At 44.1% G+C, this 14,308-nt stretch overlaps 1 protein-coding gene across 2 annotated transcripts in view; it reads right to left on the reverse strand.

Annotated features, from left to right (window-relative positions):
- The window catches only part of LOC145490384 (fibrocystin-L-like), a 53,518-nt gene that overhangs the window by 1,665 nt on the left and 37,545 nt on the right, over positions 1-14,308 (reverse strand). For both annotated transcript variants that reach the window (XM_081469511.1, XM_081469512.1), the window contains 11 exons: positions 13,464-13,940; positions 12,807-13,012; positions 12,149-12,377; positions 11,260-11,439; positions 9,699-11,134; positions 8,384-9,227; positions 7,487-7,867; positions 5,735-6,697; positions 2,272-5,123; positions 1,244-1,640; positions 440-718 (listed from right to left, as the gene is read on the reverse strand). In XM_081469511.1, the coding sequence (XP_081325637.1) occupies positions 440-718; positions 1,244-1,640; positions 2,272-5,123; positions 5,735-6,697; positions 7,487-7,867; positions 8,384-9,227; positions 9,699-11,134; positions 11,260-11,439; positions 12,149-12,377; positions 12,807-13,012; positions 13,464-13,940 (8,244 nt within the window). The remainder of the gene's footprint in view (positions 1-439; positions 719-1,243; positions 1,641-2,271; positions 5,124-5,734; positions 6,698-7,486; positions 7,868-8,383; positions 9,228-9,698; positions 11,135-11,259; positions 11,440-12,148; positions 12,378-12,806; positions 13,013-13,463; positions 13,941-14,308) is intronic.

Genomic DNA, 14,308 nt, shown 5'->3' on the forward strand with positions numbered 1-14,308 from the left:
CGTTAAGTAACAAATAACCCTCACTTACGAAACCGACAATTTCTTGTAGTTAAGAGAGGATGAAGAGAGTTAGTACCCCATACAGGTCTTTTTGCTTAGGTAATCCCTTTTCAGTTATTTTTTAGATATTTTCCCCTGGTCTCCCGCGGATAACAGTACCACGCGTGTTGTGTGGATGTTTCCAGGGAAGAAGCAAACGCGTGTGAGTCATTTGAGCTGTCCACGTGAGCAAAATGCGTGCCACAGGATCAGTTATTTCTCGACCCTCCTGGGTTTTTCAAAACGGAAATGAGGATCACCTTGGGAATAAGGCGTACAAGGGGGGTAAATCTTTTACTTTTCACTCTACCCTTCATCTGAATGTTGCTCACAACAAATGTAAGTAGCTGTTCATTTTTGTAAGCGCATATTGAGTAATTAAGACACATGAATGGCTCACCTGCTCCATGGAACACTTTGACATAGATAGTCTTCTTGTAAACCCCGGAGACAATCAGTTGATATTCTGTTCGAGGGTCAATAATTTTAAACTTGCGCGATATAAACAGATATCTTGCTGAGCCCAGGTATCCAGGCAACGAGCGGTTGATGTCCTGCCGCAATTCGTTTAAGGTTCCGGATGGGTTGACCTTGACAACCCCTGCCATATGGGCGACGACCCCCAGCTCTGCATTGGGGCGAATAACCTTCACTTGCATCTTTTGTTGCTTAGTCGAATCTTTGGGATAAAAGAGAAAAATAATTAAAAAAATCTTTATTGGGCTATGTAGTAAAGCCTGCGTACGAGCCTAGTAGCCTATCAGGCCGGCGCCTACCTCCGGTTTCCTTGACATGAAGCGACCAGAAGTATTTCTACTCCCCCCTGGATGCGATGCTGGTCCATCGCGGGGTTATCCCAGCATTGAAGGGGTTATCCCCAGCATCCGGATTATTTTACCATTAGACATGATTAAGAAATTACTATCTCCACGGGTATTTGTAAGATAATTATCTTGATAACGTTATTTAGAAATGATTTTACCCCTGGGGTATGAAGTGATGACGTTAACCCTCGGATGTGATTAAAGACTCACTTTACCCTTAGGTATTGATGAAGTTGTAATTTTACCTCTTGGATGTTTGATTTAGGAACGATTACGCTTCTCGGATAAGATAAAATTACGACTAGACTGCTTTTTTCTGTTTAAGGAATAGCTTTAACTTCTTGGCATGCGGTAGAAACATTCGTCTCAAAGGGAAGTACCTGTGAACAGCAAAACGCCAGGCATGTTTTGCATCTGATCAACGTCAAAAGATGACGCCCTTCGACGCAACACAGCTTCTTCTCTTAGACTCGCGACTTCATCATAATCATCAAATCCATCTCGCAACATTTCAGTGTCCTCAGATGATTCGGCTGCGGAGTGGAGACGAGTTTGAGAGCCAGCCGCTGAAATAACAACTTTAGGAGTGCCCAAACGGGTCGTCGAGTCGTCGCCAGGATCACTCGGTTGTAAACTGCCGGAAGAACTGGCGACTGGTGTCTGATTTCTGCTCGTGTTCGCCGAGGGATTCGGTGTGGTCCGTTTGGATGACGTGACGGGAAATGCAAGGACCGGCTTCGGTAGATCAGCTGAGTCTCTCTTCGAACGCTCTTGATTCTGTGAACAGAATGTCAGAAAAGTTGTAGCTAACTATTGAAAAACAAGTTTGATGGCAACAGTCGTCAAACTGAAAACTGGAAATGAATGTAGCAGCCACTGCGTCCAGCGAAAAAACACACGGGCAAAAGGAGTCCCGAAATGTCTGCTCGTCAAATTAATTGACTTGGAACTTTTTGTTATCCTGCGGAATTGCGCGGAAAATCTCCTAATACTGAAGTGCTTATTAACAATGCTGATATGCGATCTGCAGGTAATCAAAATGGTAAAAAAGGGCAGTGCTGTTTTCTACTGAATGTTGTAGACCTAAAACCAAATCACAAAGGATACAGACTACCCGCTGAACTAATTAAAACGTAAAGCAAATACATGTAGCCGACAAAAAGCGCGAGAAAACGTGTACGAGTGAGCCACAATTGGTTTTGGTTTTACTTGTAATTGGATAACAAAGTGGCGCGAGTTCTTTTTAAGCCAATCGCTTTACGTGATAATGCAAAGCCAGAGCAAATGCCGATTACTTTCGACACTTAGAGAAAACCACTCTAAAAATTTTAACAGCTGCGACATTTGCTCTACCAAGTCACCAGTGTGTATCCTAATTTAACTTGGCATCATTAAAACGCAGTGTTACCTCAAACGCCGGTAGCTGTTCCTCTCTCTCTTCAAATGCTGGTTCCACGATTTCTGTAAACGCCAACGGAGTTGCATACCTTAATTGGCTTAGACTTCTTTGCGAGCCAGTAGAACTCTGAACGGACCAGGCTTCACTCTTGCTCATCGTAGCATACTTGGCGTCTGCGCTTGGAAGTTCTTTTCCTTTCTCGTTGTCGCTGTAAACATCTGGGGTTTCTGGCGGTGTTGGGTTAATTTTGGCTTCTCTGTTTTTCCGGCACACGCAGTACAATGCGATAACAAAAATTAAAATAACGACAAACGCACCCACACAAGCAACAGCGATGATGTAAACTGGCATGCGGTCTTCATCTTCTGGCACAGGTTCGACTTTCTTTGTTTCACCATCGACTTTCATGATTGGTAAGGTTGTTAGCGTTTCTCCATTAAACTCGAACTTCAGCCCTTCTTTCACATCCTCCCATAATTTATCAACCGTGGCCTCCCGCTTCGATTCAGGCACAGTCATGTTGAATGAAGCCACAATACTGCCTTTTCTTACTACACAGTCGCTTACTGTCGCCTCGGGGTACATCTCTGATAGCTTGATCTCACACTGACTTTGAAATTGCGCTTCTCTCCCTTTGACAAGCTCGTCATAGTCGCCTTGGAAAGTTATTTCCACAGGGAATATAACAAGCGGATCATTGCATTCTGCGGTGGACTCAGAGATTAGCAGTTTGCGCTGTGGTATGAAGCTTGGCTGATTTTTAACCCAGGTAGTAACAGATGCATTAGACACGAGATTGGAAGTGAGAAACATTGAAACGACATGTTTCATTCCATCAAAAGGCAACTCTTGCAGGATGGAAACGCCCACATCAATATATTCCAGCTCCGATTCCGTGGCTGCAATAACGTATTTTCCGCCTTCGTAACTAGCTTTGATCAGACCATCTACGTATAAAGCCCCGTCCACGGTTAATTTCGTGCCTGCTGTAAAACTTGTCTGTTCAAATTGAGCAGCAAAGCGTGGCCCAGGGTTTGAAAACAGAAAGTAAACCTCGGTTTGCGGAGACGAGACCGCTGATCCATCTTTGTTCGCCAGTTTCACAGCGAATTCTAAGCTGCAACGATCCGTTGATTTTGGAATATGGTAATTAAGCTCTGTCACAAACCTTGCCTTTTCCAGATAAATAAGGGACAAGAAGATGGCGTCGTTATTCTCGATGGCCTCGTTCCAGGTAACATCCATCCGCGCTTTCATCTCTTCAGTGAATTGGGATTTCGAAGATGCAGAGATGTAACCACTAATGAAAGCGACGTCTATAATGTCAAACGCGCAGTCTAAGTTGATATCACCCAGATGCGTATCAGGACAAGGGGAAGCTACGTTTGTAGGTGGTATCGGTGACAGCTCTTTATTTACTGTCCTGAAAAATGCAACATCGACTTGAGGAATACCGCTTCTCTTAGATGTAAAGGCAACTTCTCCTACATTTTCTGACAGGGCCTTAGATTCCATCAGCGGTCCGAAGATATTGATTGAACTGCCAAGCACTGTGTATGGGAGGTCTGTAGTGACTGTATCTAGACTCAAATCGTTCGTGCCGAACTGAATCTCTACATGTACTGCCAAGATTCCAACAGTGCCAGGGTTTACTCTGATCGCCATTTTCCAAGTATCCCCTTCACTTAGTGACGGAATAGCTGCTCCTTCTTTGCTTCCAACATCAATTTCGCCAACGTTTGGCTCCAGGTTGCAGTAAACTGCAAAGTCTTTTGTTACGCTTGAGTTTCCAACAAGCGTGGCTGTTATGGTTACACGACTGCTGCTGTCTGCGACCAGAGTCACTACACCAGAGGACGGATGGATTTTTGCAGTAGCAGGGTCGCTTGAGGTGAACCCAACCAAACCACCGTATCGGGTGAAGTTGTTGATAAGATGGGTGGATCCATCCTCCATTTCCACCTCGGCAAACGGTGATGCAGTTGTTCCCGTAATACCGCTCAGTGTCGTGTTGACACCCTCCAAGCCAAACCGAATAATCGCAACTGTATTTAGGACTGTTGAAGACAATGTTAGATCAACACTTGCTGAAAGACTACGAGCAAACTCTGCCTGCAATGATACCATTCCGCTCAAGCCGCTTCCTTCGATGGAGAAGAGATTACGCGGAGCGGGTCCAAATTCAAAAGTGCCTCCAACTAGCTGAGCATTTGTTAAAGCAAACGAAGTGTTAGCTGAAGTGGAAACGTCCACGGTTTGCCCATTTGTCAAACCAAGAAGAACTTTGAGTAAAACTCGCTGATAGTGTCCCGGGATAATTTGTTTGAGCTCAATAACCTCTGAATCGTCGGGAATATCCGAATATGGAACAGCTTTGACGGCCAGGTTGCTGCTGCCCACCACAGTTACATTCACCTCGACCGAGTTGACGTTCGTGACGTGAACAAGGAGTTTGCCAATTCCAGCCAAACCCGCGTTGTTTGCTATGACGTAAGGTACGCCATTATTGACAGCACTGAAGAGGTTATCGGACTTCGACAAATCATCCAGTGTGTAACGGTTTCCATTCATGGTGATATCTACTTCAGTTCCATTCTCGTACACCAGGATTATCTCCAATGTAGACCTATCTGCGATGCCAGCCAGACCTGCTGGATTGATTGGCGAGGCAATGAATGATTGGATCAAACGCGCCTTGGCGGTGTACATTCCACTGTCGTCTATGTTAAGTACCCGTATCTCGAGGTTGGTAGTAATTGTTCTTCTGTTGCTACTGACCGGGCTGTTATCGGTAACTGTAACTTCCAAGTTGTGCTGATTAATTGTTTCAAAATCCAACGCCTTTGCCAACGTGATGACACCTGGTAAAGATTGTAATGAAACAATTGTGGCAATCATATTTTTTATTAACAATGCACTCGGCATTCCAGAAGTCTGGTCCATTAATAAAAGTTTTGCACCCGAAAGCGAAGCCGAATTTCGCTTCCCAAATCTTACGTTATTTGACCAGTTTGAAAAACTTTCACTGAGTATAGATCAAGCTCAAGACACATTGATTGTGGACACAAGTCCTCGGTACTATGGATAAAATCTTGAAAAATACAAAATGCTAAGATTAGTCAAGAGTTTAGCTCGCTTTTAAGGTAAATTATCTTGTAACCTCTAACTTTTCAAATTACAGGGCAAAATCATGAGCAATAAATTTTCAGATGACAGCTGGGTTAAGCATGACGGTAAAAGTGCCTCTTTCAGACACGACAATGAACCGGCAATCTCGGCAGAGATTAGGACGCATAGGACGTTTCCCTATTACGTCATGCTGACGTTATAAAATTTGAATTAACTGCGATGCTGGCGGTGCTTGTCGCTTGGATAATAAAAGTGATTTCCCCAATTTTACAATCTTCAGTGAAGCTGCATATGACGGAATTGCTGACTATTTGCCTATTTTACCTTGTTTATTACCACCTACCTGTGACGTGGTCGATGGCAAACGTTCCCAGGCTGTTGCCGTTTGTAATGGAGTACGTCAGAACGCCATCATCTCCGTAATCATCGTCGGTAGCATTGACGTCAAAAATCACTGTCGATATACTGGTGTTCTCACTCAATTCTACGACTTGGTTATCAGCATGCTGCAGGGCTGGAGTAAATTCGTTGACACTCTGTACTGTGATAGCCAAGGGCACTGAATTGTTGAGCTCTACTGGCGATCCCTTGTCCTTTACAAATATGACCAATTGGTACGAACGGTCAGCGGTATGGTTTTGCGTCTCCAGATCCAGGCTCTTGGCGACGCGTATGATACCTTGGTTAGATTCGATGCTGAAAAGACCCCGTTCATTGCCGCTTGCTATGGAATACACAAGTTCCCCATTGGATTCAAAATCAGGATCTGTCGCTGTTACAGTGATCACTTCATCGCCAATGGCAATGTCTTCGTCCACGAGCTGAGAGTAAAAGCTCTTAGCAAAGCTCGGAGCATTGTCGTTTACATCCATCAAGCTGAGGAGGACAGTGGTGGTGCCGGACTTACGGTTGCCTGTCGCACGATCTTTAGCTGTGATTTCTAGGCTATAGGTTGGCTGCGCCTCTCGATCCAAGGAGGCATCCGTGGTGATGTTCCCTGACACAGCGTCTATGAAGAATCTCAGGTCGTCGTTTCCGGCGGTGATACTGTATCTTATTTCACCGTCTGAACCGAAGTCGGCATCTGTAGCGCGTGCCTGGTAAATGAAGCTTCCAACAACAATGTCTTCACTGACTGTGACTGATACGGCCGAGGAAGCAAAACTTGGCGCGAACTCGTTCTTAGAAATCACGTGTATAACGAGTGTCGTGTTCGAGTGCAGCAAGGGACTCCCAGTATCCTGTGCCATCACTGTTAACATATGTGTCCATGTGGATAGCTCTCTTGTGTCCATGTCGAGGGAGGCTGGCGAACAAAAGCAAAGTTAGGTGTTTACAATCGATTCTAAGGTTGAATAAAGTACACAGAGAGTCCTTCTCGTTATTGTTTCACCGCCACCTATCAACTCTGGTAATGATGAACAAATGACGGAGTTGAAAAACGCATCTTTTTATTAGGTACGCAAAAGCAATTCAATCGTAGTCGTAGGTAAAGTCTGGACACGAGTCAAGTGGCTCATCAGGCCGGAGCTTATCCCGGTTTCAGTAGCATGAAGTGACCGGGAGTATTTCTACTCCCCCCTGGATGGGATGTTAGTCTATCGCAGGGTTACCCCCAGTATTAAATTCGTCGTTACCCATTTATACACCTGGGTGGATAGAGGCACTGTGAGAGTAAAGTGTCTTGCCCAAGGACACAACACAATGTCCCCGGCCAGGGCTCGAACCCGGACAACTCGCCCCGGAATCGAACGCACTAACCATGAGGCCACCGCGCCTCCCACGTAGACAGGGAAAAATGAAGTTCATTAGCCTTATCTCGAGGATAACTGACATGATAAGATAATGCTGCCTGAAGCCTCTGAAACTCTTTCATAATTCATCAAGCTTAAACAAAGGAAATCATGACCGTAAAGGTGTTTGGATATCTGATCTCGAAATTCGTCAAACATACTCCGCTACGTGTCGTATTTTCGACTCTCTTCTCGGTGTTTGAAAATGTGGTCAGAAACGGTCTTTCGTGTTTGATATATTACAGGAAATTATTATTATTATTATTATTATTATTATTATTATTATTATCCCTTTTTCTTACCGTTAATTGTGAGTTCCCCGGTAGAAGAGTTTAGACTCCAAAACTCACTGCTGTAATTACTGGAAATTATTGAATATGAAACGAGTCCATTCAAACCATCGTCGGGATCTGGAGCAAAGAACGTGAACACAGTGGACTCAACCGCTGCGTCCTCGTCAATATCCACTTCGTAAAGAGGTTCAGAGAATGTAGGCGCGTTATCATTCAAGTCCAAAACAGACACGTACACGGTGAATATCGCGAACGCCACGTTTCCCGTGTCATCGTTATCACGAGCGTGAATCACTAGGGTGTAGGATGAGCAGTTTTCGTAGTCGAGCGAGGACATGAGTCTCAGTTCTCCGGTGGACGCGTTGATGGCAAACATGCCTTCATCGTTACCTGTAAACACACAAAAAGTAATGTTTCAGTTTACCGGTTGTTTAAGCAGTTTACAACATCTTGATCAACTCTTACTTGAAGACGAGAGAATATACCAGTGTAAACGCATGGCAAACTGTAGCTGAAATATCGTTGATCCGCTTTAAGCAGAGCCTGAAGATACGGAGTTGCAGCTGTTTGTAGCCAATGAACATTGTTCGAACGCTTGCTATAGCTTAAAGCAGTCTTTCTAACAAACAGTCTGCTGCTGCTAGGAAATTCCGGCACTAATAACCTTTTAAGCTTGAACCACATGAGATTTTAAGATTGAAACTGACGGTAGTTCGATTATAATTGTAAGCTGATTTAATATAACACAGCTGTCTGTAAATCTAAAACAGCGTTCGATTAACGTGAGTGGGTAATAATCTAAGTCACTATCGCTGTAATATTTAACATCTAGTCCGTATACAATTAACTGATATTGATATCACCAGGTTATAACCAAGTCTATGGTAGTGCTTGATTGACACGCACCTGAACTAATGACAAACGACACCCGTCCCTGCTCCCCATAATCCTGGTCTGTAGCATTGACTTGAACTACCAGCACTCCGTCGCCAACTGCGGCGTTTTCAGCAAAGCTGAAGTTAAACGAAGAGTCATGCTGAAGCTGCGGAGTAAACTCATTAACTGCTGTAATGCTAATGTTGAGCGTTACACTTGTGTTAAGGCTCTGTGGGACCCCAAGGTCTTCAACAAAGATGACTAAAGAATGGTCGAAGTCGGGTCTTGGTTCTTGATCAAGATCGTACGAAGCGTTTACTTTCACCTCCCCTGTCGAGTTGTTGATAGTAAATAGTCCTGCGTCATTCCCGCTCTTTATGGAATAACGAAATTCACTATTCAAGCCCTCATCCGGGTCATTAGCTTGAAGCGTTATGATGACGTCTCCAATAGCAGCATCCTCTGGAACGGTAGCGACCATTGAAGGGGTGTTAAATGAAGGAGCATTGTCGTTGATATCGGAAATGGTAACTTCAACCTCCCCGTCTGTAAAACGCACTTTTTCTGGAACCGCGCCGTCGAACGCGCGTACGGTCAACGTGAACACGGCAGTGGTTTCACGGTCAAGCTCTCCAGCCGTTGTTATCTCACCCGATGACGCGTTGATATAGAACTTGTTCCCAGTATTCCCGGTCACGATGGAGTATGAAACATCACCTTGAGAACCAGAGTCATTGTCAGTTGCCATCACTGTGGCAACGGATTGACCAACAGGAGCGTCCTCTGAGATGGTCGCGTTGTACAAGCCATTAGAAGGGTCAAACACAGGCGAGTAGTCGTTGACGTATCGAACTTCAAAAGGTTGCGAGTGAACCTATAAAACCAAACGGGCACAAAGTAAGGAGCAGAGATTCACTTTAGTAATAATGCAACTCTGATGTGGTACAATCTTTCTGCTTTGCATCCCAGTATTACACTATAAAACCGGATAGACGAATATATCAGAGAGTATTTTGTTCCAGATGGGGATAAGACGTGTCATCTTAAAAGGGAGATCATCATCTAAACATCAACAAAAGCTAAAAAATTTTCCCCTTAAAATAATCACAACGGACAACAACTACCTTGGCGCTGTAATATCATTTTTCCAGGTGATGAAATTGAATTTCGTTTCAGTCCAATCTACCGAACTACTATATTATTTCGGATGTTGTAAATACAACCGCTGATACTGTTTTCATAATCCTAACTTGTTATTACGAACATATTTTCGAGTTACCGAGAAGCCTATTTTTGAGTAACTAACTTGATTGTTATGTGTCCTTACAATTACAGAGCTACATACCACGTGACCATAGTTAGACTCGAAGACGAGTTGATAACCAACACCGTAGTAAGATATTGACAAGTTTGTAAACTCCACTCTCTCGTCTTCAACCGTCTCGTTCAGCACTCCACTCAAGGTTCCATTTAAAGCTGAAGGTTTCAGTGAAGAGGCAATTGACCAATCACCTTTGAGAGGGTGTCCACGCATGCGCGTTCCCAAGTCTCGTACCTCCACTACTGGAGGTACTCCGAAGATTTCCGACTGGTTGGCTCTGTCTGGTTGTGTTATGACTTCGAGGTAGAACTGTCGCGCAGTTACATTGAATGTCTCGGATGTCACGGACAAACTTGAGTAGGAAGAGGAAGGTTCTGTGATGACAATAAATTCCATCTGATGCCCTTGAGCCACGTCATAGAAATTCAAGTCTTGAAATTCTACACGCCCCGAGGTTTGTACTGCAAACAAAGTGGTGCCGTTTACCACAGAATTACTTCCACCGACCATGGTAGCGTTTATAAACCAGGATCTACCTCTCCAACCGATGTTATCGACTAAAGAATCTGGGAAGGCATTCCTTATTTCCACTATCGGCTGGCTGCCACAGACCACCGTGTCATTGCAATCACCCGGTTGTTGAACCAGTTTTAGATAAAGCACTCTTTCGGAAACATTAAATGCGGACGAGTTACCACTGAAGACGTACCTTGAAGGCGGATCAGTCATTGCCTCCAATGCAAGGACATAGTTCTCACCGGATATGTCTACGCTGAGGTTTGTAAACTGAGCGACTCCTCTGACAAACTCTACTTGGGTAGTTCCGTTAAGGTGTCCATCGTTTTCCGCTGGATTGGCAAGAGATGCTGTAAAAAGCCACCGGCGTCCTTTCCAGCCCGTGTTGTTAACAATTTCACCGTTAGCGGCATCTCGAACTTCAATCCTCGGCTGTTGTCCGAAGCTAACAGTTTCATTCGCGTCGTTGGGTTGATCGGTTACTCTGAAGTACATAATCCTTTCTTTGACTTCAAATGGCTGAGAAGTAGCGTTAAAATGGGACGCTAATGGTTTGCTAACGTAAAAGAGCAACTCGTAATCAGTTGCATTGTGCGTGATGCTCAGATCGGTAAAATTCGCCCAGCCGTTCTCTAACGTGACATTCACGCTGCCTTCTAGTAACGCAAGTGAGTCTCCAGACCCGTTCTTGATGACTGCCGTGACAGTCCAGTTGGTAAGGGAACCGTGTCCCAGGGTTGTCACCAGAGTGCCATCAATGTCAATCAGTTTAAGCCTTGGCTGTGACGTGAAGGGTACGGTCTCGTTAGCTCCGCTTGGCTCAGTCACTAACTCCAGTCTGGCGGGAATAAGGAAGTTGAACACATTACTGGGTGCGTTAGCCTCCTGCTCGGCCTGAACCTCGTCATACCGACTTGTAGAGTTGTCCGTTACGTTAGGCTGAACTGTAAGAAGACAGAAAAAAAACGCAAAATCATGATTGAGGGAGTGTCCCTATATGGGAGGTTTTAATACTTTAATATTGAGTTTTCTGATCGTCGAGAAGAAAACCATTCGAGGCATTACTTACCAGTCTCGTTAGTTGCTCTGACGCCACCGGTTGGATCAACCGGAGGAGGAATTGGGTCCGACATTTGAAGTGATAAGATTTCTACCCCGGCTGTCTGAGCGACAGCTCCCGTCTGTACCTTCTCTACAAATGTATCAGCAATTTCGCTAAGCTCGTCAAATGATGTTGTTTCGTTGACACCTGCAGTCAACAAAAGATAACGCATAACGCGGTAAGTATATTGATACCACACACAGGGAAATAAGTTAGTTCTTTTCGGAACCTAAAAGTCAAAAAGCCAGGTGATTAACTATAGTACAGTATCTGTGGCACAAACCGTCGCCGAGTATTGCCACACCCTCCTAGACTAGGTGCAACTCCATCACAAATTCCACCCCCCCCCCCCCTTTCACCCCGCTGTATTTGTGCGGGTTACTACAGGAATTTTTCAGTATTTTGTAACAAGAACTAACGAAAAAAAGTCATGGCGTTTCGACCTCTCTGAAGCCGTTTCAAGGGCGAGCGAAAATTACAAAAGTAGCATAAATGTGTTTTTAACAGTAAAAATTAGTTAAAATTTCACAAACGGTGGAATGCAATGAAATATGTAAAATAAGTGAAAAAATATTTACGAAGTTAAAAAGGGACCTAAAATAATGAGACAATGAAACAATAAAACAATACCAATGAGATTAAAGAACTGATCTAAACAAATAATTTAGCGCGAATTGAATCACACTGTTTGTTTAGTGTTCGTTTGAGTTCTTTGATGAAAAACATTTCGAAATAATGACAACACCTTTAATATTCTCGTGTTGTGAGAGACTCTGTTAGAGTAAGTGTCTTGTGCAAGATCATGACACAATAACCGCGACCAGCGTAAAACAAAAGAGAAATCCCACTTCCATACCTGTGTAGTTGGAAGATGAAGAGCCGTTTGCAGCTAGAGGAGGATCAGCAATCTCAATTTGGACAATCGCCACATCGTCAGATGAGCGTCGCCTTCGTCTACTATTCTCGCTGACAATATCTACTACTCTGATAAGCGACTTATCAATACCGAGCAGGTCAGCCAGATTATTGACCAGGTTCTTTGTGAAGAAATCATCGATGGAGACCGCTCTCATACCAAGTTGTACCTGCAAGGAACATAATGATGTTGTTACACGGCTAATACGGTTTTAAGACTAATGTGTTAACTTTTCAGCTCTAATCACAGGTTTATTTATTTATTTATTTTATTTATGGTTAATTTAGTACAGAGCGGTTTTCAATTGAGTGTCGTTAAACCAAAGCAAAGTAATCACTCTAGCTAATGTTAAAGGACGCAGGTAATCCAATGAACCAATCAAAACTCGTAATAAATACATTTAGCTGACGTAAAGCGCGGGAAAACTTGTGCCAGCGAGTTGCGATTGGTTTTGTGTTTGAGTCCTGATTGAACGAAAAATTGGCGCGAGCTTTTTACGCTAATCGTGTGGCGTATTGGCGCAAAGCTGATTATTTCTTTACACTCGTTTAAAAACTGCACTTATTTTACTCGGAGGTGTCTGTAAACGACTAATTACCTGGATAACGGGCACTACTCGTATTTCCACAGGGTCTGAACCGCGCAGTACGACAAACAAGGTGGCTCGCTCGCGATCAAAATAATTGACACCGCCACTACTGGACAGCGGTGGCTCAAAGTAGTCGTCGGGTGCGCCCGGAGGTATGGGAAGTAAAGTGAAGTCTGATCCCTGGAATTCCGCATTTGTTGGAAAGATGAATATGTCTGAAAGTCAAGAATTGATGTTAGTGCATTGGTTATTTGATTTTTATAGACTGCTATAAAGAGAACATTACTTGAAATTTTGTGACATTTCTGTTGGTTTTTCTGCGTATGCCTAAGAAAATCTCGAGCGGCGCATTGGCCTCATCGTTAGTGCACTCGAACGGTCCGGGTTCGAGTCCTGGCCGGGGACATTGTGTGTTGTGTTCTTGGTCAAGACACTGTACTCTCACTGTGCTTCTTCTCCACCCAGGTGTATAAATGGGTACCGCGAACTTATTGCTGAGGGTAACCTTGCGATGGACTAGCATCCCATCCAAGGGGGAGTAGAAATACTCCTAGAAGCTTCATGCTACAGAAACCGGGATAACCTCCGGCCTGATGGGCTACTTTGCCCGTATGCAGACTTTACCTAAGAAAATCTCGGATAAATACTAAGGACGATAAAGCTTACCGTTTTTATACACATCTTGCCTCTGTGGTCTTTGGTAGAAGATTCCAACACGAATCGAATCTGTGGGGTCGCTGTTTAACAAGTGCAACCTTAGTTTCTGTGGCTCGTTGCTCGTGAAATACAGAGAATAATTCGTTCCAGTCGCCACGATTCCGTAAAACGTCGAAATGCGTTCTTGACAAGTGTAACCCAAACACCAGCCGTGATCCTGAGGGCCGTTCAGCAGGTTGACGTAACCATCTGCGATCAGCGCCACCGGAGACAATCGCCGTGTTTCGGTGTCATCATCCAGACTCTCGATAACTAACATTCTGTAATCTATTGAGCTACATTGGTACGCGTTCCAGTCAGCATCCCATGAGCAATGGCTTTGATCAGGTGTTCCACGAACGATGCCCTTATTAGGAGCGACAACAGATATGTTGAGTCGGGTACCATCCACGGCAGTTGTAGCAGGTTTGGGGATACGATAGTCGCCTAGACCACATAAGGAATAAAGGATACTTAAGCGTCAGATAAGAATTTGAAAATTAAAGTTCAAGGTGATGAGGGCATTGCAGAATAAAAATATAAATTTACAGAACGTCTATCTTAGACCCGACTTAAACGTTGCTGCATGCCACGCAACTCTACGCCACAGTCCGCAGTCTCCGACGCGATGTTTTCTTTTTCGTGTAAGTCAACCCTACAACTCGCTTGTTACTATCCCGCAGAACACGAAAAATGTCGTAAGTTTTTGAGACATGACTGAACCCTGCGGAAATTGTAACCTTAGGCAATGTTGTATGTTAAAAATTTTATGCGATTTTTGCACGACACAAGTTTTTCTTTTATGTATAAGTCAA

This window comes from Orbicella franksi, chromosome 6 (assembly GCF_964199315.1).
Source record: "Orbicella franksi chromosome 6, jaOrbFran1.1, whole genome shotgun sequence".
NCBI lineage: Eukaryota > Metazoa > Cnidaria > Anthozoa > Scleractinia > Merulinidae > Orbicella > Orbicella franksi.